Genomic DNA, 27,441 nt, shown 5'->3' on the forward strand with positions numbered 1-27,441 from the left:
CAGTGGTGCTGCTGTGGTTGGCGAGGGCAAGACCTGTACTGATGGGTCTGTAGATGTGCAGACACCGTTTGAGGACGGGGCTCAGAGGATGTTCTCAGGCATTCACACAGTTAACTTCTAGAAATGACAAATGTGAACTCCAAACCGTTCATGTTTGGTTTTCGGTGTATTTCAGGTCAGTCATCACAGAACAAGCAGTTTGGTGTCTAGAATAATCCAAACCTCATCTGTAGGCACACGCCCCCCCATTCTGACCATCGTGCTCATCTCTCTGTGTTTGTAGCTGTACCTAAGACTAGTTGGTTGCTAAAATATTAATTGGCATAATTCTCCCTTCTGAAGTATTAAAACTGGTGAATTGGAATTGCTTTGAAAAAACGTGTCCATATAACCTCCTTTCTGTGCTGTTCACTTTGTTGAGGGTATTTTTCCTGGCTGCTTTAGAGGAGCAACCTACCTTTTACTTACCCTTTTCCAGCTGCTGCTTTGCTTTGGACATCTCTTACCCCAGTGCTTACTGACCTCTAACCCTGCCCTGCCTTGCGTCTGTCTGTCCTCCCAGATCCGGAGTGTAAGGAGAGAGAAGTCACCCGTCGCTTTTCCCTTGCCTCCTCCATCAGCTCCGCAGCTAACGCCTCCGCTGGCACCAAAGGTACCGTCGCGCCGCTTGCTTGGCCCCCTGCTCCCTTCCTGCCCCCCGGCACCTTTGCTATCGAATGCTCCTCACAGAGTGAGTACAGCAGCCTCCGCTTCTACAAACGCAGGAGGCTCCAACAGAAAAAGAGTCAGGACCCGTGTACCGCCGGCGGGGAGGCAGCCCAAGGCGTCCCGACCGTGTGCTGGGGGGGAGATACGGTGACTCTACCCAGTGTCCCCAGAACAGGCTTCAGAAAGTGGGGCTGGTTTCCATGGAAACAGGATTGATTTTATTTTTTTTGGCTGGTGTGGGGTTAGGTTTCCAACCTCTCCCTGGTTTGGATTAACCGAAATTCAATAGAGATCGGTTCTCCGTTTCCTTAAAGCTGTTTAGCATTTTTTGCTTTCAAGGAGGAGGGAATCTCCTCGTTACGTAGCAGGCATCAGATCGGTAAGAAAGCCTGAAATCAAGCCAAAAATGGAGTGGCAACAGGTGCCGGTTTTAAGCATGTTCAGCATAATCACGGTTATGATTAGAAATTGTGTTTGCAAGGGAACTTTCAGACACGCGTAAGGGTGCCCAGGGTGCACTGAGCTCTGCGCAGTCCATGTGGGAAGTTAGGAAAGCTTTAGTTTTGAGCTGCAATTATTTTGAGAAAAGGCACTTTTTAAAAACTTTAAAAGGTAACTGCACTAGTGCCTACGTTTCAACTGACCAGCAACCCACGCGTTTGGGCAAGCTGTTAGTGCTGAAAATCTGGGACTGCAGGCACCTACATGTCAGAGGGGCTTTTGGGAATAGAACGTATGGTCTTACACTGAATTCTGAATATTCTGTCTGCTGACAGTTCCCGGAATGAAGTGGAGGAGCTGATCTGCAAGTTTAAGTTTTGCAGGGCAATTCACAAACCAAAATAGAATGAAAAATGGCTGAATGAATTTGTATACAAATCTTTGCTACCTGTTTTTCGGGAAGAAGGTTGCACGGTACCGAGTGCCTTCTCTAAAGAGCTGTGAAGGATGAACCGTGCCCTCGACTGTGCAACGAGGCTGTTGTGAAATGAGAGCTGGAGGGGTTTATTGGCAGAGGAAGGGTGTGATATCACCCCTACCTACAAAGGGTTCTTTGCCAACCTCTTTAGACCATAACACTAAAGCATCACCACATGGAAATGATGGGTGTAGCACAGGTTCTTCATAGCTGTGTGTTTGCCTGCCTTAGTGCCACCTCCTGGAGAAGAGTGAGAGAAAGGCTTGGTGAGACCTCATTGGAAGCAGATGCATTTACTATTTTTAATGTCTCTTGCAAAAGGGGCCTGTTTCCTCTCCGCATCACAGAAGTCTTTGTCTCCACCACTTAGAATCTAGGGGTTGGTCATTTTTCTGGGCAAAATGGAAAGTATTAGGCAGGCAGCGTTGCCAGGTGATGGGAAAGCAAGTTTCTCCTTTAACAATATTTACAGCCTTGTGCCTCTGCAAACTTCACACAGGTCCCCTTGTTCCTGCAGTTAAAGTCAAGAGGCATGAAATAAAGAGTGACCCAACTCCCCTGGGGTTTGAAGGTATGAGTATTTCCATCCTGCATGAAAACCTGTTTGGCAATATTCTGGTATTATTCACTGAATTCCCATCTCATCACTGCCGGCAGACGACACCAGAGCCCGTTGGGGGTTTGGTGTCGGTTTATCCATGACAATCACAGCCTGTCACCTCCTTGCCTGTCCCATGCGCTCATGTCGTATCTACCAGCTTTCACCTGGGGATGGGCACAAATTAAACCCCCAATTCTCTGCCTGTTGTGGGAAGGAATGCTCTAGACTGTGATCTGGGTCTGGATCTGGATTTTCTGGCTGGGTTCTCCCTCGCTCGGTAGCGCACAGCACCTGAGAGCCCAGGGGCTACTATTGACCCCCCCCCGCAGCCCGGCTGCCTACACCCCCCCTCCCGTGTTGGTGGCTCTACCTACAGGAGGAGCAGGAGCCCCCTGCACGAGAGCTGCAGAACAGGCTCGACTGGGCATTAATATCCATTTAAAGTGCAGTGTTTCATTTCAGCCAAGCAGAATTTCCTCCTGTTTGTTGCAGCAGATTCACCAGTTTTTTAATTGGTTTAATAAACGATGCCAAAGAGTCAAACTCCGGGAAGTCGTTCCCGGCCGCTGGAAGACCCCAGCCTCCATTGCCAGCTTCCCCCTTTAACTGAGCATTTGCCGGAGCGGGGCCAGGGGGGAGAGGTGTGGGCTGGGGAATCCTTTCTCAGGATTCCCGGGGAATCCTTTTCTCTTCTCCCTCTGCACAAAACCCTGGCTTTGTGGCCCGGTCAGTGGTGGAACTGGTGACACATCAGAGCTGCCTCCCGTGTCGCTCCCCGCAGAGGAGACCGGGACAGAGGGGCTGGCAGACACAATTCAGAGGCAGCAGAGGAAACAGCGCTTTTGCTGTTTGCAGCATATTTCCTTTTGCCTCCCCTGCCCCCCCCCCGCCGTGACCCCCGGCACTAGGTTTGGAATCACCCCGGTACCCGGCACCAGGGCTTCCCAAACGGCGGGGTTTATTCCTCACTTTCCTCACCGACAGATTCTTCCCATCTCGGCACAGCGCGTGGCTGCGGGGGCAGGGGTGCAAGGGCTGTCCCTGGGACGGAGCTGAGTTGATCCTCGCTGGGTAAAAACATGGTGCTGCTGCAGGAGAGCCCTCACCAAAGTGAGTTTATTTAAGCAGGAAGCAGTGACCATTGTCACCCCTTTACCAGAAGGTGCTGCTGCTGCTGCCAGAGTCAGTGATGCAAAGGGTTTGATGTGCTCCGATAAAAACTTCCCCCACAAAATTGCATCGCATTCATCAAGGGTGAAATTACTCATTTCTGGCTGGGAAGAAGAGCATCAAAACCATATCCCATCGCCTACGGAATGATTTGAAACGCTGCAAGGAAAATACGTTAAAACGGTGTAAGGAAGCTGTAGTGAAGCAGAACACTGCGCTGCTCCCCCGGCGATCGCTTCCCCTGACTGACACCCCTGTTCCTGTCTGATCCCTTGGGCTGATCTCTGTCCTCCGACCTGTGGTTTTGCTGTGGAATGCTGCTGCCTTTGCTCTCGTTTGTGCTGGTCCTGTCTCTCCTCCTTTATAACTGTCAGCCCCGAGCCCACCCGTTTGTTAGAGACCCCCCGTCGCAGAGGTGATGGGGGAACTCACCGTGTGCTGGGTCCCTGGTCGCTGTTTCACCCTGAGGACACAAATTGTGCTTCCTGTCACAGATGCTTTTGAGAACACCATTTTGGCCCAGACTAAATGTAATACCGGTTCCACCACGAGGCCCGTGCCTAGATCTGCTTCACAGACAGGTAAACAGCATTTAAACGTTTGTCCTCTCAATGTGAGAGTGTAATATAATTTTATGATAATATTTACTCTCTTTAACTTCAGAGATTTTTTTTTTTCTTTTAATGAACGTTATTTCCCGTGAAAGCAATGAAAGAACCAGCTTGGGTCGTTGCGGGTACAGCAACCGTGCCCCAGCTGCTGCTTTTCTGGAGGTCGGGCACAGCTGAAAACCAGTTCTTTTAACTGATACCAGAAAGCTCAGAATTTGATCTGTGTTATTTCATATCTCAAATTATGTGTGTAAGACAGGCTGTTTCTTAGTCTCTGAAATTAGGATAGCGATTTGTACGGAAGAGGAAGGCTGATGCGTGTGTTTGTAAGGAGTCCTCACTGTTTGGGTTTCTGCCTTGGATGCTTCCTACTAATGACAGTGGCAGAAGATCAAGACCAGTGATGCTTTGTCTAGGAGGGGAGGGGGACATATGTATATGTTTTGGGGTTTTTTTTGGTGTTTGTAGCCCAACCTGTGAATTTGAACTAAAATTGCTTCACTCTGAGCCTCGCTGGGACAGACCTTGGTGGGGACGCTCCCAGCCCCGCACAGGAATGCCATGGCAGGGGCTTTTCACACCTGGAAAAGCAGGGATGACCCAGCCGTCCCCGCAGGGTTACAGCTGGGAAAGAAGGTCACTGTCCCCCTTGTGACCGAGCTGCAGTGGCCGGGGATGTCCCAGCCCCGTGTGACAGGAGGGAGGAGAAGGGGCTGCACCAACCCCTGCCCGTGGCAGGGAGGATGCGCACAGGGAGGGATTAAATAAATTAATTAATGAACCTATTTCTCCCGGATCAGATCGCTTTCCCGTTTGCTCCCTGACCTGCCCAGCTTGGGTTCTGTGTTGTCTCGGGCCAGGTTTGGGTTTGGCTGGAGCATCTGGCTCCGTGCTTTGCCGTGCCCAGAGCAGTGGCCCGCAGGCTGGAATGAGCTGGGGCAGCATCTGCTCGGCCCGAGTCCCTGTGAACCGGCTGATGCACGGCAGGAACACCGAGCGGGAACGCAGACGGAGATTTGACTGACTCCGTTCAGCCCGTGTCTGTCTGGGCTGCAGGATCCCTGGGTAGATGCCAGGTCTGTTTGCTCCCAGCTGGGCTGTAGTCAGCCCCATCAGAAAAGGGACGGGCGTCAAGTGCCAAGGGGAGCGTAGAGCTCGACTGGGCTCTAGAGAGAGGCCGAGTTACCTCTCCATCGTGGGAGCCCCGGGCAGGCATGTCTTACAAGGTTCAGCTGGAATTTCCCTCAGGAGACATCCTCTGGACATGGCCTTGGTGGGCAAAGAGATCGACTCTTGTGCTCGGGCTGGAAATCTCTCATTAGGTGTCATCCGCTGGGCTGGGGTGGTTTTGGGTACAAATCACACCATAAGACTGCTAACAGCAGAAATATGGGTGGGTTCTTCTCCACCTGCCCCCTGGGTCTGGTTGTCTTTGTGCCTCATTGTTTACTCTGTCCCTTCACTGCTCTTCCAGCGGCTCCAGGGTACGGTCTTGTAATGTGCTCGGGTGGTCATGTCATCTTGGGGTGAGGTGGAGATTCACCAAAAATTCAGTCGACCACAATTCAGTGGCGTCGGACTTTGATGTACAGATAAAGGTGTGGAGATGAGCTGGGAGCTGAGCGGGCACAGCCTTCTGGAAGTCACGTCAGCAAAAGCTGTTATTTGCTGCGGCGCTCGGTCCATGGAAATGCTCCTGGTCCTTGCTCTTTGTGCCTCCTGAAGAGATGTAGCAGCGCTGAACGCCCAGGGTACTGATGCTACTGATGGGCACACACGCTGCGGCCACGCGGTCTGCCCTCCCACAAACCACAGCAAGTGGCACGGGTTTTCAGAGACAGAATAATGGCTGAAATGGAATTTTTTATGGGAAAATCAGGGAAGAAACTGTAAAATGGTACAAGCAATTCAGTAGGTGGAATGGTGGGAAGTGAACCCGTGATGTTTGTTTTTAGAAGGCTGAGTCTGGAAGAGGCTGGTGAACGGACAGCTAACTCTCTTTGGTTTCTCTCCTTTGGCAAGGCTGGCCCAGCAGGCAGATGCCGTCTCTAGACACCTTTGAAGATTTTGAAGCCATTCCCTCCAGCACAGACGAACTCTCCAACTCCTCTGACTTGGAGGAAGAGACCAACCCGAACAATGTAATTCCTTTTCCAAATTACGCTGCCTTTTCCCAGGACGACCTCCTGTTCGCCAAAGATCACGGTGTAAACTCCACAGTTCGGGTTCACACCAGCCTTAAACTCATGGATGTGGGGGAATACAGAAGGTGGGAATTTGACCTGGGGTGTTGGGGGATTATCCCAAGGCTATTTTGTTGATCAGGATCAGGACCATAGAAAGGCACCTTTACTCGTAAGCTGTAGCTTTACCTCTTACAAAAGGGAGGGAAAACTCTGAGCCCTTAAAAAAGTAATTTCAGCCTTTTCCAGGAAACTTAACCCGGTGTCACAAACCCCGTTTCTCTGTCAGAATAACGGCTGGTGGGTTCATTCTAAAGCCTGAACACGCAGCACAGCTCTGTCCTAAGTCTGAATAACATTTACCCTGGGCTTGATAAAAGGAATAAAAAGTGACACAATTCCCTATGGAAGAAACCTCTGCCAGCTTGAAATGCCTAACTCGGTATTTGACTAACCTCATTCTCTCCGTCATCCTTAGTGACTGTATTTCTGGTGCATTCTTTCATTCATTTTAGGGGACCAATCTCTTTCGGGTCGAGGGCAGCTTTGACAGCTGTTTCCCAGATTCTCTTACCCTGGAGGACGGAGATTTAGTGCAGTTTGTGCAGGAAGGAGAGAACGGTCAATGGTGAGTACCGCAGAGAGACAGAATTTGACAGGTAGAACAGCCGTAACCGCCTGGAAAAGGCGGAAAATATTCAGAAGGATGTCAAAGTCTCTTCAAAATCAGTCCAGATCCACGCGCCCCGTTGCCCACAGCGTGACGGAGGCAGAGGGAGGCACGTACAGGCAGCTTTGGTTATTTCCACCGGGCTCATTTCATCCCAAGCCCTTGTGATGTGAGGCTTAGGAGAACAGAGGTTTGCATAAAGGAAATGGAGGGGAATATTTGGGCTCTTGACACTTTCTGGCCAGAAGAACAACTGTCACGGGCAGCCCCATCCCATAGGACACATCAGTAAAATCCCCGTCCCCTCACAGCTGTGGCCGGAGGGCATTTTAACCCCAAAGGCTCAGGTATAAGATGGGATTGACAGAGTGGAATGAGTCTGGCCCCCGTGAGCTCACAGGCGGTCGGGTGTATTTATCCTCTCTCGCTGGCAGGCGAGTGTTGGGACAGACCCGGCTGTTCAGCTGAGTTCTCCTAATGGGTGATTTGGGGAAAGAAGCTCCGATCCCCAGGAAGGGCCCATGGAGTCAGACCCTTCGCCCAGGACTGACACGGGGCTGAGGTGGGCGCGAGTCCCGTGGGGAGGAGTAGGTGGGAATGAAGCAAACCCACCCGCCCCAGGCGGTATTTGCAGCAAAGGGGGGTGGGCGGCACGAAAGATTCATTTCCTTCAGCTCTGAATTTGGCCCAGGGTCTCAAACCCAGGCCAAGGACACCGCTTCCTTGTCACACAGCCTGCTTGCAGGCGAGAGAGCTGGGAGACCCGTCACCATCGAAAACTGCTGAAATTTAGTCACCTCTAGGAATTCCCTGGGTCCTCTGCCTCCTTCCTTAGTTTAGAAAAGAGCCGCCCAACGTGAGCCCTAAGAAACCCAGGGAAGTTGGGAAACTCTCTGACTGTTCTTTCCATTTCAGGTTAGTGAAGAAACTGGTCTCCGAGAAAAGCGACTGGGTTCCTTCCAGTATATTGCAGCCAGCAGAGGGGGACAGTAACAACATCATTAAGAACAGCAATGCAGGTGACACAGAAAATGAGTTACTGGCATTTAATATATCTATTTTTCACACCACAACAGGATGCACTTTTTGAATTGAAGTACTCGGCCTGAGCGTGTGTCTGTGCTGCACCCCCTGGTGCCTGTGATTCGGTGCCGCGGGTGGCAGAGCTAATTAGGCACGGCAGCTTCCCTTGGCAGGGTTCAGCCCTTTGCCCCTTCCCGGGCAGAACCTGAGTCTCCCCCCAGCCTCCTGTGGCTCCCAGTACCCCGGCTGGCTACTGTGTGTGTACTTGCCAGCCCAAGCGTGTGTTGTACCTGGGGGATAGCTCTCATCCCCACACGGGGTTGGGTTTAGATCAGCGTCGGGGCTGTGGTTCTGGTCTAGGCGTGAAAACATTAACATCTCACGAGCCAATTCTGCTCTCGTCGTGTTTCCCTGCTGGCTCCGGAGGCTGGAGGAAGGGCTGCCCTGGCGGGATTTCAGCCAAATCAGCCCTGAAAGTCACCCTTTCCTCGGCTTCGGTTCTGACCCAACACCCAAACGGGTTGCACTGGAAAAGTTGAACCTCAGCAGCTCTGCAGATCAAAGCTTTACAGTTTCAGATTAATTTTTGCCCATCCTTAAATATAATTTACCAAAATGTGTCCTGCTCTTCTGGTAACAGAGGGCAGCAAAATGTGGCGCAGCCGTTCCCCGGGGACCTGTGACAGAGACCTGCTGGAGTCTTACTCTGAGTTACTGGTTTCTTTTGATTTTTACTTTTTTGGGGGTCAATTTGCTAAAGTGGAGAAAAACCTTTTTGAACATTAACCAGGTTTCTTTGCTGTGGTTTAAGGGGAGTTTGGTAGTTGCTGCTCCTTCACCCCCGCAGCGGGTCAGTTCTGCCTCCACCCTCGGTGCCGCGCTGTGGCTCCTGTTTCTGTGGCACGTCTAATGCTTCCGAAGAGCCACACACACACACGTTACAGCCAGTGACAGCCAGAAGAGCCCCCCTTGCCTTTAGTGAAGGAATTAGAAGGGCGGTAGAATTGTGATTACTTATTTTCTATTTTATTTCAGGTTTTTAACGCTGAACCTGGAGACTGTAGGTGGGAAAGCCTTTAGCCGCGCTGTAGTGACCGTGCCCATGTCCTTCTTTTCAGACACGTACAATGATTCCTGCAGCACGGCCTCCCTGGAGTCGGACACCAAGGAGAGCGAGGTGGCCAAAAGCTTCCCGGCGGAGCAGAGGGCTGGCAGCTGAGCAGCGGGACCGGCCTCCTCAGGACCCCCTCCCTCTCCGGCTGCTTTGGGTGGACACTGGATCCAAGTTGCCTTTCTCACGAGCTCTGAGGTTCATCATTCACTCAAACTTTGTGCGCATGAACAGATGAGAACTGGGCTGTCCACCTGGCGAGCTGGGGAAACCAGACTGGAAAGGAGCATCAGAACCCACCTTCAGTGTTAGGGGAGACAAATGCTTCTCGCGGTGATTACCAAACTGTTTCAGAAGATGTGGCCTAAATTAGGTCGAGAGCGGAGCTGAGGAGTTACTATGCACGCACCTTTGGGCAACTTTGCTTGAAGCCCGAGTTACCACGAGGGACACACGCGTGGTTACGAGTTCCTGCTCTGCCGGGGGGGCGCCTGGAGGGTTTTCCATTTGCTCACCTCTGGCTGTGCCTTCCCCGTCCTCCTTAATTCCAGCGGATACATCACAAACGTGCCCTTTTCGCTGGTGGTCAACACCAAAAACATCCCATTTTAGGGTGGCTGTGGAAAGGATGGGACCATCGGAGGGGCTTTGCGCGGCCATGATGTGACTCCTTTCGCGGTGGCAGAGGGAGGACCTGCTGCCTGGGCTGGGGCAGGGGGCACCTCCTGGCCGTGAGCTGGAGGCGCAGGGCTTCGTGGGGAAGCAAAGACGCGCGACGCCTACTGTGACAAAGAACATTTCGAACTCCTTTTACACCATCCGTCATTCCTCCGCAGTCTGTAGCTGCTGGGTCACGGCCCTTCGCGTTTGGTGGCGGGAAGTGAATGGAACGCCATGTGCCGTCGTGTGTCGGAGTAGACTGCATGCTTTCTCTGTGTGCCGGGCTAGGGAGTAGCTCCATTTCATCCCCCTCTTGGAATATACTTAAGCATTGCAAATAGGCAGCGAGCATTAGATGCTCCCGTGAGTGGATAAAGTGTTGGTGTTAAATACTTCTTTCCGGGACATTTGATTAAGGGACTGTACCAAATCTCTGCCACATAAGGATGTAACGTGTAATATAAAGTGATTACAGATGTTATTGTTCCTGTACAAGCCATTAGCTCATTTCGAGCAGCTCTTAAGGCATGAAGGCATTTTGATGGTAATTGGGTCTCTGGACCCACAAAAGCTGCTAATCCTTTAGAAACCACCAGTATTGAGTGAGGGCTGCAGCGGGCAGAGACCAGCCTGGCAGAAACGGCCCCAGCAGCTGGAGAGCGGGTGTTGGGCTTTCACCATTAGGGATTTCCTGTTTAACCCCGAGACTCGTGGTGCTCTGTGTAAATAACAAAGGGGACGAAAGCACTAAAAATGGAGATGAAGCAAAACCAAAACCCGCTCTTTAGTAACTGAGGCTCTGAGCAAAATGGTAGGAGTCCGTGTAATTTCTGCCATCACCTTTGCGGGGACACGAGCGTTTTCCTGTGTCCCAGGGAAGGCCGGCACTGCAGGTCCCTCGGTGTGTGAGCCAGGGGGATAGTCCCAGTCAGGAGAAACCCTCGGAGCGGGTAAAGGCTTACTCAGAGTTTGTTTGTCTGTGAAGGCTTATTGGTTAATTATGAGTTGCACTGTGGTGGTGAATTCCCGTGGTTCTTCTAACCATCAGTATCGAAATTCTGTGATTTCTGACCTTTTTCATTCATGACTAAAGGACTTGAGAGTTCTGTACCTTCCTGGAAGCCAATTTTATCCTAAGAGAGAAGAGCTTGTCTGCTTCGTGCTGGTCATTTACCCTAGAGGTGAGGGGTGGGCTCTCGGGGACAGGAGCCCTCTCAGTCTGCTGCAGCCCCCAGCATCTCGAGGGAAGAGGTGTTTCCCCTCAGTCCCCTGCAGAAACGTGCAGTCACGCTTTCTTGTAGTGCAATTACTTTATCCTCTCCCTAAAATGAGTGTGTTTTGGTTTCTGTGTTACTTTCAGTACTATTTGCACAGCCTGGGAACAGCGCTTCTGTCCACCCCTGCCCAGGAGAGGAGAGGAGAGGGGTGGGGGGTTTGATTGCACACTGATGGGTATAGTGAGCGCGTGTGTGCGCGTGTGTGTGTGCGTGTGTGTGCGTGAGATGGGGAAGGGTTACCCTGGGTATGTGACACTGCCAAAATGCGGATTTGTGACACGGCTGACAGACGGAAAGATGCAAACCTGCACTTTGGAGTTTCTTTGGAGGAATTCATTCCGAGGGTGAAACGTCTCTGTTGGAGCTGACGGTGGGAAATGGGGAACTGTCAGCCCGTCCCCTGCCTCTGCGGGGGGACAGCGTGTGGCCCCGTGTCCCCCGGTGCCACCACATCTCCCTGTGAAATGGGAGCTATCGGGTTTCTGTCAAATTCTGATGCTAAATTTTGGCGTGTATGCAAAAACTGGGGACCCTCCAGGGGACAGCAAAGCGTTTAACCCCTTGTGTCCCACTGTGACCTCCGTGAGTGTCGGTGGTGACCTCCCGTGGGGCAGGAGCAGGGGAGAGGGTCGCTGCAGAAGCGTGTCCTCTCTCCCAGCTCCCCATCTCGTCGTGAGAGCCGCAGAGGTACGGGCTGGGCTGGAACAATTCTCCTCCCTACTTTGCTTTTGAAAACAAAACCCCATTTTGTTGTAAAGCCTGAGGTTCAGCGAGAGACCAGGCTGCTGACACGGCTGAGAGCAGCCAACAAGCTGTGACCTTCTGGCGTTGCTGAGGAGGCAAAATGGGGCTTGGTGACTTTTTTTTTTAAACAGCAGACAGGATAGTCTTGTAATTAGTGCGTTTCTGCCAAGCAAGGTGATAATTAAGGGAATGACTCTCCGTGTACGGTCTGGAACAGGATTTGGTAATGTCCAGCAAGACTAACGTGTAGGTTAAGGCATACTCATCCTGTATGCAGATCTTTGACAGCACCATTTTCAGGCAGATGGACCCCAAATCATAGTTTCCAAATACGGATTTCATTTCGGTGTTGTCTGGAGCTGATGTAGTGACCAGGAAGTCATGGACAAGTAATGGTTGCTCCTAGGGTTCAGCTGCAGCAGAGACAAGGTCCAAGGTGAATCCTGCTGTAGCAGCGCTCGTGGCTGAGCGTCGTGTCCCCACGAGTCGGTGCCGGCTCCTGGCTGCTCCCCCCGGGGTCAGGGCGACGAGAGCTGCCCCCCAGGCTGAGCTGTGACCTGGGTCTCACTGAGCTTTGGCTTCCGTCTCCTCCCTCCGCTCTGCTCCAGCTCCTGCGGCACTGGCAGAGACCTCACCTCCTCGGAACTGTGCCCTCGGCTCACTCCCTGCGGCTGGGCAACGGGCTCCTTCCCGACCGGTAACCACAGAGAGGGACGGGCATTCGCCACCATACGTAAGTCTTGCAGTTAGTAAATCAGGCCAATTTGCTAAATTTTAGTAAATCCTCTCCTCCTCTCCCGTCTGACCCCACCGGGTGGAGGATCAGACCAACGGTCGCTGCGGGGATCACAAACGGCGGCGGCCAAACCAGGTCTGGCACTGGCTTTCCCTGCCAGCGCCGGCAGAGCTGTGCGTGTGTCCCGTTCTGGTTGTGTATGTGATGAAAAGCCATTTTATTATCCGTAATTTTCTTACACTCTGAGGTTTCAAACCGGATTGGGTATGAGAAAGGCCGTGAGCTGCCTTTCCGAAAATACTCAAAGCCTGACTTCAAATATATATATATATGATTAGAAATATATAATAATAATAAGAAGAAAAAAGAGCCAAATTGTGTATTTCTTCTTGCAGCTGGAGCTGAAATAGCCGCTAAGATCTAAGATTTCCTCTCCCCAGCTGAGAATTGGTACAGTTTGTTTTTCTTAACGTATTTTCCATGGTGTTGATAATGATGTATTTGTATATTGTGGCTGATGAGAGATAATCAGGCAGGGACAGAGCACAGAATTACCTGTCCCTTTTTTTCCAGTCAAGACAGAATGTATGAGTTTATTACAAGAAAAAAAGTGTGCAAATGGACTTTCTGTAATGAGGCCATTCGACCTGTGTAGAACCACACTTTGTTTGAAATTTATAAAAATTATAACGAGTACAAAACATCGTGGTTGATGTCTTTATGTGAAGTGATGAGTCCATCGAGCTTTCCTTCTACCCAAAATGAACGAGTGACAGTAAAGGCACACCAGCACACAAGAAATCCACACCTCTCTCCAACGTATCTTCATTTGTCCAACACACACGTCACAAAAGGCACAAAGTGGTTTTTTTTTTTGCTTTCCTCATCTCCCTGAGGGGTGTTCCTGAATCCCCGGGACTCCTGGGAGCAGACAGGCTGAGAGAGCTGGGGTTGTTCAGCCTGGAGAAGAGAAGGCTCCGGGGAGACCTCATAGCAGCCTTCCAATATCTGAAGGGAGCTACAGGAGAGCCGGAGAGGGACTCTTTGTCAGGAGATGTAGTGACAGGACAAGGGGTAATGGTTTTAAATCGGAAGAGAGGAGATTTAGATTAGATATTAGGAGGAAATTCTTTCCTGTGAGGGTGGTGAGGCACTGGAACAGGTTGCCCGGGGAAGCTGTGGCTGCCCCATCCCTGGAAGTGTTCAAGGCCAGGCTGGATGGGGCTTTGAGCAACCTGCTCTAGTGGAGGTGTCCCTGCCCAGGGCAGGGGGGTTGGAACTGGATGATCTTTAAGGTCCCTTCCAACTCCAACCATTCTATGATGAGGTTCACCCAGACAGTTCAGAGCTGGGTGTGCTGGTGCTGCAGCCACAGGGCAAGGAAGTGGCAGGATAACTTTATTCTAGTTGTCCCCGAGATATTTGCATACCTTTGGGAGCTCTAATTCACCCAAATGCATGATCGTGTAGAAGGGCGAAAATGAGAATGCAGCAACACAATGCAAACACAGAGAGCAAAATAAATCGGATCTAATTCCAGCAGGTACCAGATTTCTGGGGGCAAACTTCACCTCGCTTCAGGGTTCAAGTCATTGGCCTCATCACGTCACTGCGGCGCAATATTGGTATGAGAAAATGAAGAACTGGGACCACAGCAGATCCCGGGTGTGGGGTTGGCTTTGTTCCCCCCCTCCCAGGGCTGGGAACGCAGCGGCACGCGTGGGGAACGCTCTCCTGGTCCCTGGTGTCCCTCAGGCATGCCAGGACCTGCCTGTGGTCTGCAGGGGACCCCCGGGACAGAGGCGGGTCCCTGCTCTTTGCTGCGGTTTGTGTTTGGACACAACACTAAGGACGAGCCACCTCGGGCACCACCTCTGACAAGCTCAGCCCTTGGAGCGGGACTGAGCCAGCAAAGCCACTGAGAGTCCCCAGCTGGGACCAGAGCCCATCTGGGGCTTTGCTCAGCGCCGTCTCGCTTTTAGCGGGTCCGGACGGGTCCAGATGCCACCTCCCTCTGTGCCTTGATGTAAAAGAAAGATTTGGGCCCTAAAGAAAGTAGTTTTTTAAGGAATACAGGGGAAGGTAGTGATTTAGAGGCTGTAACCCTGCACGGCTGCAGCCTGCACCGGGTTATCGAGGCGGGAGAAGATGCTGTGATAGGTGTGGGGTGCGGGATGAGAGCCTGCCCGCCCCCAATTAGCCCCCCGGCCCTCTCGGCTTTCACTTTCTCTCCTCACCAGCGCTCATTTCCTCTCTCGGCAGTGACAGGCGGGACGCGCCGGGCTCTCCACCTCCTTCACCCTTCACTCCGTGTCACCAGCGCTGCCTGCACCGGCTGGAGCCTCTCCATCCCGGGGAGACCTGGGGTTCCCACCACCGGCACCCGCAGCTCCCGTGCCCGCAGCCCGGCCGGCCATGGGCAGGAGCACCCGGCCCTTCATCTTCCTCACCTTCGCCTGGGGTGAGTAACGTCCTCCATCCTTTCCATCGGAAAAAGGAGACACACTGGGCTAGTTTTGTTCCGTTGCAGTCAGGATGGCACGGAAGGGACTGGGAACTTTGCCTGGTTTTGCTGCTGGCGATCAGGGAGCTTTTAGTGTACGGCTCCTCGCAGCTGGTACAGACTCACTTTGGTGTTTTCCCGTGTATTTTCCACTCTGTGGTGACATTAACTGTATGATGGAGTCAGCTCCAAGCAGCATTAGAAGCTGACTTTTTTGGGGGCTTACTTCTCTTAATTAAAAATTATTTCCGGGCCAGCAGAACTGACTGAAACTGGGGTGAGACGGGCAGGAGGAGAGCGAAGGCAGCGCTGCTGGAGTCACTCGTTTGCCTGCCTGGCCAGAGGCAGAGCCCGCTCAGGGGAGGAGAGCGAGGTGGGGGCTCGGAGAAGGCAGGCGGGGGCTTGTGGCAACACCGAGCCACAGCACAGTCACCACCCGGTCCTTAGCGCTGCTCTGGGGACCCAGCCCGGCCCAGGACATGTCCCAGTGCATCCAGTCGTCCCTCAACACCCGCAGCAGGACAAAATCTGCCGGGGGGAGAAGGACGGAGTGTGATTTAATCTGTGCAATGCTCTGTTTGAGCTCGCTGGTGGGTTTCTGCAGCCTGTGCTGCCATGGGCACACAGGGATGGCACGGGTAGCAACCCTGTCCGCCTCCCGGCACAGCGAGCAGGGAAACAGCCGGGGGACTGGAGCACAAGCAGCTCCCGCTGTCCCTGCTCCGCTTTCCCACACCCGCGTTACTGCCAGAATCTGCTGAATTAGCCCCAAAACATATGTATGAGAGGAGAGTGAGATCGGGCTGGGAGAGGTAACGCTCGGTGGTCAGCAAGGATCTTCTGACCAGAAAGAACTTGTTTCCTCAGCTCCTTATCCATTTTTGATCATTCCTTTCATAATTTGTTGTGGTGTTTTATTAGTGCCGCAAAGTCAAGTCTTTCTGCTCGGACAGGGAATCAAACGTAATTAGAGCTTAAGGGATAAAGGTGATGGGCTGGAGGTTTAAGAAACTGTTCCTGTGTTGGAGGGAAACTACGACAGCACCAAAACCTCTCAGAAAATCTCGGTGCTTTTCCAGTTCCTCAAGGACTGGAACTGAAGCAGCCGGAGAGAGCGGTCTCGGTGACTGTCGGAGCTGGGTCAGGTTTCTGCGTCCACACAGAATCAGCCAAACACCAGCATTTTTTCTGAGCAGCAGAAAGCGGAACAGACCCGCTGTGCTGCCGAGCAGCATCACAGTGTGGTCAGACGAGACGCTGAAAAAATCCCCAGAACAGGTTTGTTTTTTTTTTTTTTTCACTCGCCCCGTTCCAGGAGGGCAGGGTGAGACATGTCACGGCCAGACCACGGCACCACTTCCCACCGTAACGCGGGGAGCAGAGCGGTGACGTTCCATCGCTGGCGTTGACTGAACCTCCCTGGTCACCAAGGCAGGAACACGGGGGCTTCAGGCCCAGAATGGGGACGGTGAATTTCTGAGCGCAGCCCTGAGCCTTTTCTGGGCGCAGGGAGGGTGCCAGGGCACTTGTGACATGAACGGAGGAGCAGCCTGGTAGGTCACCTGGGGACCACGAGCCATGGGCCCCCCCAAGCCATCTCTGACTCTGCCCCTCAGAGACCTTGTCACGCTCAACATCTCTCTAGTGAAAAATCGTTAGGCTGGAATGACCTTTTGGGGAAAATGAAGTTTTGTTTAAAAGCGACGGGTGACATCCAACGGCCAGTGAAATCATGTTTCTCTCCATGTCTGTAAGATAAGTGTTATCCGGTCAGTAATCGAAACCAATCTCTTAACTGAAAACTAAGAAGTACTGACTATTTAAGACTTCGGTAAATTTAAATGTGGGTTGTTTTGCAATCTTACGGGGGGAGAAAAGAGTGAAAATTGCGACGACTTCTTTTTTTTTGTTTTTATTCTGCCGTTAGGCTTAGATGGAACTACCTACAGCTGGTGTATGGCTACTGCCCTGATTTTCCACTGGCGGAAAGAGAGAAGGAGATAAGTTCTCTGCTTCTCAGCCCCGCCAGCAGGTGTGGTAAAGTCCAGGGGAAAGTGTGAAAATGAACTAAAGTACCATATTAATTATGGCATTTTTCAGTTCCTTCTGATAAAAATCAGAGGGCTCTGTCCTGTCGTTTTTGTGGCTTTTCAACAGCATCGAGTTGCCCTTTGATGGTAAGAGCGACACGGGCAGTCAGGTAAGCTCCGACCAGCCCGGAGGTGGAACCCAGGCGGTTTGAGGAGCGTGGAGTACAGGTCTAGCCCTCTGCTCTTCTCCCACACAGCCACTTAAAGGGAAAAATCAAGTGTGGCTTCAGACCTATGCATCTGTTCTCATTTCTTTCATTTTGATCTTGAATTTGATTCAAAACCCAGTAGGTTTCATTATTCTGATGTAGTCTATGTGGACCCTAAAAAGGTGAGATTTTGGGAATTCAGCTATTGCTGCAGATCTCTGTTCACACTCAGTGAAAGTAAATAAATGACAGAAAGATGAGCTTGTGAGATTTCAGCCATTTCCACCCTGAATGTGCCTCTGCCCTGAATTGAGCCCAAAATCCAAATCTCAGCAACCTGCCTGCCACAAAGCTTCCGTACCGATTCATGAGAAATTTCTTTGGGAAAAACAGCGTACAATAAACTTCTCAGATGATGTTGCGGTGTCCTCTGGGGAGCTGAGGAACGTGAGCTCTCTTGGACTTTTGGGTCCCTTCTGTCTCCAAACTGGAGAATTATTCTGCCCTCCAGCTAATTTAGGCATTTAACTACACCTGAAGATTCAAGCCTATCCAGGAATTCATACATGCCAGTGGTTTATGATTTCTTTTAGCTTGACCTTGTCTTTTCAGTGTCTTGTTGCATACTCACGATCAGTGACTCACACAGACGAGTTGTGAGCTTCATCTGTTCTACGACATACTTCTCGCACTTTTTCTTCACTTTGTTATTCACGTTTAGGAGCCAGATATTTTCTTTTCAGTTCCAGAAGGGAACATTTCTGTAAATGTTATAAGATGGAAGCATAATTTTGGTGCTGTGACTATTTTCAGATGTGGTCCAAAAAGCCCCTGGCTGCTGTACCCGACATTTGTTTCTTGTTGCTGAAAGAGCATCACTAAGAGGGTGGGTTTTTCCTTGCTTGGAGCATCCCCTTGGGTGCTTCCCAGGAGGAAGAGCCTCAAGGTTCCAGCTGACATGGCTACAACAAAACCATAAATTAATACCTGGAGTCTCCCTGTCTCCCAGACTGTTGTGCATCCCTGTAAGGCTGTTACGCTGCCTCACTTCCTTCACACACACAAAATGTTCCCCGTACTTTCCCCGTGCTTTGGGTAAGTAACCAACCACCCTTCGCCTGTTACACCCACTTCATCTTCCTTAGACCTTCCTTCATTTGCTTCTCCCAAATCCTGCGGTGCTGCTGCCTGCGAGGGAATTCCTGTGCTGCCTGGGGATGGGGCACGGTCTGCTCACGCCTCCAGCATCCTCTGGCTCCTTCGGCAGTAAAAGCAGCATCGGGGGAGCTGGGAGCCAACGTGCTGTCGCTGCAGTGGGTCTGTTCAGAGGTGTGGAGATGGGGGGAGTGGGGAAAAGTTATGGATAGTCCGACGGCACATCTGCTTTCCCTCTCCAAATGAAGAATAAAATCATATCACCCATTCGATAACAAAATCAGGGCAGTTACGTTGTGGGTATCAGCAGAAATGTTAAATGCAACGGTACCCAGGCTACTGACTTGTCTGTTTCTTTGCAGCGTTTTCCTCCTGCTTTGCTGAAGCGGTCCCGGGGGTCAAACCGTCTCCAGAAACCACATCCTTCCACCATACGGCTACTTCTGCTCCGCCACTTTCCCTTTATCAATCTTCACCCCATGAAGGCACTACTGTTCATTTTAACAGCACAGGCTCTCTTGAAACAACACCTGTAAGCCATGGAACAGCTGTGCAGACAACAGCACCAGCCCATCACACGTCAGGAGAAACCACCACACAAGCGACTGGCCAGACCTCTCCCGTGGTGGTGTCCACACCGTCAGCAGACAATGTAACTGCAGCCGCTCAGGCTACAACCCAGGCGATGGGAACGGTGACACCTGCAGAGAAGAACACAACCATTCCCCCTGTGTCCTCGACCGAGCAAACCAGAACTTGTGTGAGCAGAGAAATGACGGCAGCAGCCACAAACACAACCATAAATCATACCGCCCCAAACACACAAATGACAACTGCTGCCACAACTACTACAGCCACCACCACCCAGACCGTAAAGCCCACCACAGGGTCGGGAAACCAAACAACAGCACCTCAAAGTCCAAAGACCACAGCCACGACCAACACGACAACAGTTCGTCCCGGGACTCAAACAGCCGTCCCATCCACTACGACGGCAGCGAGACCGACTCTGGCACCGCAGCCTTCTCCCATCCCCACCGGCACCTACACCGTGTCCAGCGGGAACGGGACCTGCATCAAAGCGGTCATGGGCATGCAGCTGATGGCTCAAAATCCACAGGAGGTGAGGTAGAAGCATCACAAGGCTGAGCTTTGTAAGGGACTGTATCTTCATTAGCTAGAGTTTATTCTTCTTCTCTCAAAGCAGCTTTCAGAAGTTAGCTTGTGGGATAAAAAGTAAGTGGTTTGCTACCAGTCCAGGGCCTTTGCCGTGCCACAGCATCCCAGCTGCTGTACTTTGGCTTGTGTGATGGTGTCAGTGGGACACACAGGTGCTCTCTTATTTCCGTGACGTATCTGGGGCAGCAACACTTGGGAGGGTGGGTCAGGCTTCGGTGTGATTTGTGCTTCCCAGAATGGGAGACTAATTAAAATCTGAAGTGACCTCAGTGAAGGGCTTGACATTGCGAGTTGCAATGAAAGCAAGAAATTGCCAGCTCAGGCTTGGATTCAGAGGTGGGTTGTCCTGATGCTGGCGTGTGGAGATTTGGGGATCACGGGAACTGCCAGGCTGGATCAGAGGAGGGGTCCTGGGGAGCTGGTACCCTCTCCTAGCACTGACCCACTGGGAATGGTTCAGCAAAAGATGTAAGAAAACCTGAAATGGTGATTATGTCACTCAGAATTAAGGTTTTGTAACTGCCATTAATACAATCTGTGGGGTCAGATCCCCAGGCCCTGGAGTTCATGTGCCTCGAGCCATCCCCATTGGGATTCCAAATATTCTGGGCTGGAGTCTGAGTATTTTGAACCTGGGATGAGTATCTAATGTTGGTGAAAGTAATTTTGTGTGGTTGGACTCGATGATCTCAAAGGTCCCTTCCAACCATGAAGATTCTGTAATTTTCATAGAATCATTTAGGTTGGAAAAGACCCTTAGGATCATTGAGTCCATCCATAAACCCAATGCTGCCAAGTCCACCGCTAACCCACATTCCTCAGCTCTAAATCTCCGTGTGTTCCTTACGAAGGCTTCCTCCACCTCCTCCTCTTCCTCCTCCTCCTTCTCCTCACCAGCAGCGTCTCTTCTCTCTGCAGAAGCGGATGGAGTACCTGGTTGTCAACCCCAACGCCACCCAGACGTTGGGCAGCTGTGGGACGGCACAGGCCGAGCTGAACATAACTTTCAGCGGAGGGTTTATAAACTTCACTTTTGTAAAGGTAACTGTTGTGTTTAGAGGGAAAGGAGCGTTTAGGGATGGTGATCCAGCTGGTGCTGTGTGAAAAGGTGTTTCATCCATCTCTGTGCTACTCTTCCACCTCTATGTGAGGCACTGTTACTCCTGTCCTTCCCAAGAGGCTAGAATCATAGAACCACGGATTAATTCAGGTTGGAAAAGACCTTTGGAGGCCTCCTGCTCAGAGCAGGGCTAACTTCAATGTCAAATCAGGTCTTGTCTACTTGAATTTTGAATTTGGAGAGGTTCATGTGCACAATGAAGGTAAGCAGAGTGCCTTGCCATCCTTTGAGAGAAAGTGCTCGAGAAGGGTGTTAGAGCTACCAGTCTAGAACACAAAGCCCAGAAATAGCCCCAAGCAAAAACCTGCGTCTTGATTTGATGGGAGGGAAGGGCAGGTCTGCTGTTTGCGTTGGAGAGGGACAGGGGGAACGGGTTTGGGGATGGAGTCCCAAACTTGGGAACAAGGAGTGTGTGCCGGGAGCTCTGACCCACACCACCAAGCTGCTGCTGCAAAGTGGTGTTTCAGGGACATCCGAATGCGGGTGAGGTTGGTCACTTCCTTCCCATAAAGCACAAGTGCCCAGCCAAAAGCTGTGGTTGTTCAATCCGAAGGGCAGCCTGGGCAGTTGTAAGTGCCCAGGAGCCGTGACCCGTTCACAGCTGAAGGGCCCTAATTTCATCTAATTTCTGAGTGGAAAATTCCAAACAAGTGAACTACAACAACAAAACTGTAGGTAAGTTCCCTTAAAATGCACCACGCCTGGGAGAGTCATGAGTACACACAGAGACTTGGCCAAGAGAGAGGCCTGTGCTTCCATCGTGGGAAAATGAGCTTGCTTTTTGTGTCTGTTGATACGGTGTTCCTCACTGGGACCTCACCGTACGTGGATGAGGATTTAAGATGCTGCTGACATTATGACCACAGGGGAAAGCTGTGGGATGCAGCCATCCTCTTGCTTCTTCACACATCTCCATGGTTTACACGTTTTGGGAGGCAGCAGGAAGTACCATTGCTGGTCAGGGCTGGGTGGTGATGCCAGCAGAGCTAAAGACAGGAGTTAATGCTGTGTGTAAAGTCATTAATGGGCAGGGAGGAACACGACACGGACTGGATCCCATCAGACTCTGAGTGTACATGCATTAAAGCCATGTCCTGGAGCTCCAGAGCAGTTCAGAGCCGCATCTGGCCATTGCTGCTGGTCTGTGCCCTTCAGTTCATCATGCCGAAGTGTCAATCTCACAGCCCGGTTCCAAGCTCCGATTAGTGACAACTGACAAAGCCACAAACTGTTAATCAGTCATTTCCACAGAAAGCCCAAGAGGAAACAGCAAATTATACCACACCTCAGCATTAATGCTTGAGCAGAGAAATTATTCCAACTAATAATCATCAACTGAAAAGTTTACGGCAGAAGGTTTTCGTAAAGCCACCAGGGAAAAGTGCGGTAAAAAAATGAAGGAGCTGTTTTAAGACAAAGGTTCAGTTCAGACGTGAGTGTTTGCTTTAGATGGATGCTTCCTGCATCAAGGGGAGCCTTCTCCATGCTACAGGGATCCTTAGGAAGAGTCTAGTGTTTCGAGTACCCACGAACGGCCCAGCTGGGGGCAGCGCTAAGGAGAGCGATGTGAGCCTTTAGGAGGTACTTGACCTGTCTCGCCCCAAAAAGGTGGTTATTGGCACAGCGTTAGGCAATTGCCCTTCACCTAAAGATAAGCCTCAAGAGGGTAGCGGCTCAGCTTAAGAATTCTTTGAAATTCAAGTCAATAAGAAACCATTTTGCTGCTGGTTTTGATGTGTTTGGCCCCGCAGCCTCTCTGACTGCTTTGGACCAGGAGTGCTCCACTGATGGCATTTCTGATTTTCTCCAGTGAAAGAGGAGCTGGTCCAGGCCCCGGGGCCACAGGGGGTGAGCTCAGTGTCCCCCCCGCCAGCCGCCTCCTGCAAAAAAACCCAAAAAGGGAAGTTTTGTAACCAAACCACAAGACGTGAAGTGGGAGCAGGTGTTTTCCCCAAGAAGTTATTCACTGTGGCCAAACAGAACATAGTGCTGCCGCCAGAAAAATGGTATGATTTGACCTATTTGTGTTCTTTTCAGTAGGAATAATGCTGAGGACCTCTTCTCTGGTGTATTTCTTTCTTAAACTTTCCTAATCCATTTTACCAGCTTTTAAACTAGATGGTACTAAAACTGGGCGCACAGGAGACATTCGTGTCTGCTGCCATTTATCCCCCAGCTGTGCTCACTGGTCCCTGTGTACTCACAGCTGGAATTAAAAGGAATAGTAGGGCTGCTCCGTACAGACTCGGGTTAGACCCCCACACTGAGACCAGGGAGAAGCTCCCAGGGCTGGCTCTCGCGCTGTGACAGCGAGGGGAGGACAGCGGTCAGGTTGTACCAGGGTTTAGGGGCACATGCAGGCAGGACACAGTGTCAGCGGGGTGGAAGGAACAGTTCTCTCTCCCCTACACAGACACATCCAGGTTGCCATTTCCTCGTTTGTGGTGGCCACTGCGGGCAGACAGAATGGGAAATGAGTGGTGCCCCCATGAGATGGCAGCAGAGTGAGCTGGGAAAGAAAAAGCAATACTTGCAAGCAAGTTGGGTCTTGGGTACTGAAGGTGATGCTTTAAAATGTGTTTCTTTGGGAAATTCTGTGTGACTATTTTGCTGTGGTGAACTGTATTTTTTTCACGAATACAAGGAAGTATTAGGAATAAAGATGTATCTTCCTTTGCAGCAAGCTCCAACGTACTATGTCAGTAAAATTGAGAGCGGATTGCAGTCATCTTTTGGAGGTCAGTGATTTTACACTGTCTTAATTTCCTATCAAACTGTTCTGGGCGTGGGATAGGCTTTCATATCTTTACGACACTGGATTTTGCAAATTATGTGTTTTATCAGGCTTTCAACACGTCATTCACCTAAATCTTCTGGCATCAAAATGGAAGAGAAGGGACCGGGCTGCAGTTTCATCAGAGAAAAATTCTGAGCCATCACTTCAGATTTTTCTCTGACTTTCATTTTGCACAAATTCTTCCTGATATATCAAATCTGTGACAGGTTAATGACTGTATTATGGGGGAAATGTCCATGCTTTAGTCACATCTCTGACTGCTGCTCTGCCAGAGCACCTCAGAAAGACGCTGGTTCCAGCAGAGCTAGTGTGGATTCTCATTTCTCCCTCTCTCTGTGCCTCCAGGTATGCTTTACTACGCAGCCATACGTGACAAGCTGTTTACCACAAAGCTGGGGAACTCCTTTAAGTGTGTCAGCAAGCAAACCTTCGCTTTGGAGAAGTACTTCCAGCTGCTCTTTGTTAACATGCAGCTGCAGGCATTTGTTATTGTGGGCAACCAGTTTGGAAAAGGTAAGTAGAAGGACACCTTTCCCACCCTTCCTTCTTCACCCCTTCTCCCCCGAGCGAGCGGAGGTGTGCTCACCCCCGCTGCGCTGCCCAAACCCCCGGTATGTACCGCTCAGTTCAAGGTCACTGCTCTCCCTCTCGTCAGATTTTAGCTGTTTCGAAAGGCTCTCGACACCCACGAGGTCCCACAGCTGCAGCAGCAAAACTGCCAACTAATAAGGGACATTTGTGAATGCAGGATGAAACTTTCAGAGCAGCTGTGTCTAGACACGGGGAAACGTGCTCCTGAGGAGCAGCGTGATGGGCATGCTCCCCGTTTTAGAATTAAATGTGATGCTCACCTCTGCAATTTGTCTTTTCTTGAGAAAAGTCACAAGGAAGCCACCGTGTAGCTTAGTAAAGGACAGACCACTACTGACTCCCCTGGTCTCTGGATTGCTCAGTACTGGGGCTCATCACAACTTCTTCCCTCCACCCACACCTGGGGTTCCTTCCACGGGGCAGTGAGATGCTGTCAGCCTTGTTTCTCGCCTGGCGATGCAGCTGGACCCGGACCAGGCTGCAGGGTCCGGGGCTGCTAGGTGCACCAGAAACTCCCATGTCCCACAGTATGGACAATCCCACGGTCTTACCTCTTATGGGTTGCATGAAAGATCCTACAAAAAGCAGGGCGGTGAAATAGATGGGACCCTGTGGTCTGTTTCAAATTTTACATCTCCTCTCAGGGTATTTCCATACAGGAACTTGGGTGCAGGCTCATCAGCTCTCCAGCCCTTCGGAGGCACTAATAAGACATTCCCTTCTTCTGACAGTTGACTTCCAGCATGCTTACCAAATATTGCCCCTATATTGCCCTTGTATTCTTTTTACTTTAAATCTCTCTTTTGACTCAGTTTGGCTTTTTGACTGATTCTTCTCACCATTTTGGCTGAATTTCTTATTCTAAAAGGAATATAATGGGAAACAACATTTGGAGCTTTTTTAAGACATGGACTTTTTTTTGCATACTTTTCTTTAAATTCCTAAAAGTCACACTGAGAATCCAATCTGTGCTGTCCTTCTCATGAAGATTCTTTTTCATGGGATAACACTGAGCTGGAACAACTCATGGGATCCCATCTGATCCCCACATCCCCATTCAACTTTGGCAATGAGCGAGTTCAGTTATGGCTTCTGGTGTGGCCTCACCTCTAGCAGAGACAGAGGTTAGAAAGACTCTCTGTGTCTTTCTCTCTCCAAAGTCAGGCTAATCTCTGCTAATCTATACCATATGCAAAAATAAACTAGTTTTGCTCTTAATCAAAGGGCTGAGGAAGCAGCTACCACCGCTGAAATAATTCCCCCGTGGCCATGAAACAGTTATGAAACTGGTACGTACCTCTGCTGTGTGTGCAGATTTTGAAAGGGAAAATCCCCAGCGGAGGAATGACTCTGCACACATCACCAGCCTCCTCCCCTCCGGTGTCTCGAGACTGGTAGTTTCACTTCTGTTGCTCCTGATTTACTTACCTTTAAAAAGGGAAGAAAAAGAAAACGTTAATGATCATTGGTTTCAGGTTCCTTACAATTCTGTAGAGTCTGCAGCAGTGTTACTTCCATAGCTTGGCCTGTTTGAGTCTGGGAAGCCGTAAAAATGTCTTCTCAACTGCACTTCATCTCAGAATCAATTCCTAGAGCTCATAGCCCAAGGTTTCGCCAAAGCAAAATGGTCAATTCAAACACCTCTGGCTTTTGCCATACTTCAATGCAAATACTTTTCAGCTCACTTCCTTAACAGCGGGTTACGTTAACCAGACAGAGATTTAAAAGGCAGCATCTTGTAGCAAGCTGATGGCTCTGGCTTTGTGGCCTTGCATCACATGAAATCGCCATCTGGACCAGAGGAGAAGAGGGTTGGATTTTGGGGAGAATGGTGGGGAGGCTCTGGAGCTGTGACGTGACGGCACACACGCCTCGTGCTCCCTCAGCAAACTGACCACTGTCGAGATTCCCACAGGAGAAAAGCCTGAGCTAAGCTACAGTCTGTGCCAGCACAGCCCTCAGAATTGATAACAACAGAGGCTTTGGGCTTCAAGCGCTGCCAAAACCTGCCCTGGAATAGTCAGAGGGAGTGAAAGGGGCGGAGGGTGTTGGATCCCCCTTGTACCCCAGGGTTCACTGCTGAGTCGGGACAGACCATAGGGTTTAGATCATGGTACCCTGCCTGGAGGACAGTCTGCTGCTCGGGTGCCACTCCAAGCATCGTGCTAGAGATCTGTCTCTCCCCGAGGAGGGACCGTTCCTACAGATCAGATGGGAAGTCTGATGTGTCTTGCTCTTTATTTTTAGACCTATGCTTTGTGGTGTGATGCTCCACACCTACTCTCGGCAGGAAAAGCTCCCACTGTGCATGTACTGATCTTGATGGTAAAACAATTACTGCAGACGTGAAAGAGCAGAGTCGTTCCCCAGTGAAGCACATGGCTATTTTGAAAGGGGCAGGTACTGTTTTATTACCACAGATAAAAATGTCATAAGTATAGCTCAGGAAAAAGAAAGGGAAAAAAAAAAAAGAAAACAAGGTTTTGAGAATTTGTGGCTTGTATTTGCTAAGTTTTCTGGAGTGTAGGTGTATAGTCTAGGAGCACAGTGTTCTGCTATGACACGTTCTCTGATCTCCTTTGACTTTCAGAAGAAGAATGTTTTCCTGATAAGAACAGCAGAGCAGCTCCCATCGCGGTGGGCCTGAGCATCCTGGGGCTCTTTGTCATTGTGTTCGTCACCTTCCTGATTTCCAGGAGAAAGCCGCATAGAGGATACGAACGGATCTGAGCTGCCCTTGGATTTCCGGATGCGTGTAGCAAGTCGAGAGGTCACAGGAGTTTTAGCTTCTGCCTGGGAATCTCACTGCCCCGAAGCCACATTGTCACGTGGGATGGCACCGTGTGTTTAAAGCTACTGAGTATTTCTGGGAGTGATTTCTTTAAGTTGGGAAGGAGAGAACTCACACCATCTACTTTAGGCTGTTCTTAGTATCTCATTTAGAAAGCAGATTTTTATCCTCGATTAAAGCATTCGCTTTTTTTAAAAGGAGAGAATGGATGAGGTGTCCAGCAGGGAAGGTAAATATATGGAAGAGCTTCCATTCGAAAGTGAGCCTCTGCCTGCAATAGGGGTGTTACTGCCCCACGCCCCTCCATGGGGATGTGTTAACGACAAACGCTGCCGAAAACTCAGCGCCACACGTGATCTGACCCTGAGCCCTTCTGACACCTGATCGATAGGTCTCTCCCATTCAAATCTAAGTCCTATTTCACATGTTCTTTTATTTGCATGATTGGTGCAGTTTGTTGCTCCTACTGATATGGAAATAGCATTTTCTTGTCATGTTCTGTACTTAAAAATCTCTTTATGTTAATATTCACTCTTTTAACATTTGATATCAACATGAGGAGAGAAAGCTGTCCTTAATGACAGATAACTCTTTGTTTAATCTTGTGACGGCCTCTGGCATTTTTACCAATGATGCAAGGTTAATGTTTTGAT

General features: G+C 50.6%; 2 protein-coding genes across 2 annotated transcripts in view; both read left to right on the plus strand.

The window, feature by feature from the left end:
- Positions 1 to 9,104, plus strand: part of MCF2L2 (MCF.2 cell line derived transforming sequence-like 2) — a 132,695-nt gene extending 123,591 nt beyond the window's left edge. The window contains exons 28-34 of the mRNA XM_074153636.1: positions 563 to 652; positions 2,127 to 2,198; positions 3,893 to 3,979; positions 6,032 to 6,150; positions 6,708 to 6,820; positions 7,778 to 7,881; positions 9,004 to 9,104. Of these exons, the coding sequence (XP_074009737.1) occupies positions 563 to 652; positions 2,127 to 2,198; positions 3,893 to 3,979; positions 6,032 to 6,150; positions 6,708 to 6,820; positions 7,778 to 7,881; positions 9,004 to 9,104 (686 nt within the window). The remainder of the gene's footprint in view (positions 1 to 562; positions 653 to 2,126; positions 2,199 to 3,892; positions 3,980 to 6,031; positions 6,151 to 6,707; positions 6,821 to 7,777; positions 7,882 to 9,003) is intronic.
- A 5,724-nt stretch (positions 9,105 to 14,828) lies between these two features.
- Positions 14,829 to 26,727, plus strand: LAMP3 (lysosomal associated membrane protein 3). Its single transcript, XM_074153903.1, has 6 exons — positions 14,829 to 14,874; positions 18,673 to 19,433; positions 20,408 to 20,530; positions 23,290 to 23,347; positions 23,752 to 23,919; positions 26,588 to 26,727. Exons 1-6 carry the CDS (start codon positions 14,829 to 14,831, stop codon positions 26,725 to 26,727), a joined length of 1,296 nt encoding a protein of 431 aa, XP_074010004.1.
- Positions 26,728 to 27,441: the final 714 nt, after the last annotated feature.

The sequence above is a fragment of the Numenius arquata genome, chromosome 9 (genome assembly GCF_964106895.1).
Source record: "Numenius arquata chromosome 9, bNumArq3.hap1.1, whole genome shotgun sequence".
Lineage (NCBI taxonomy): Eukaryota > Metazoa > Chordata > Aves > Charadriiformes > Scolopacidae > Numenius > Numenius arquata.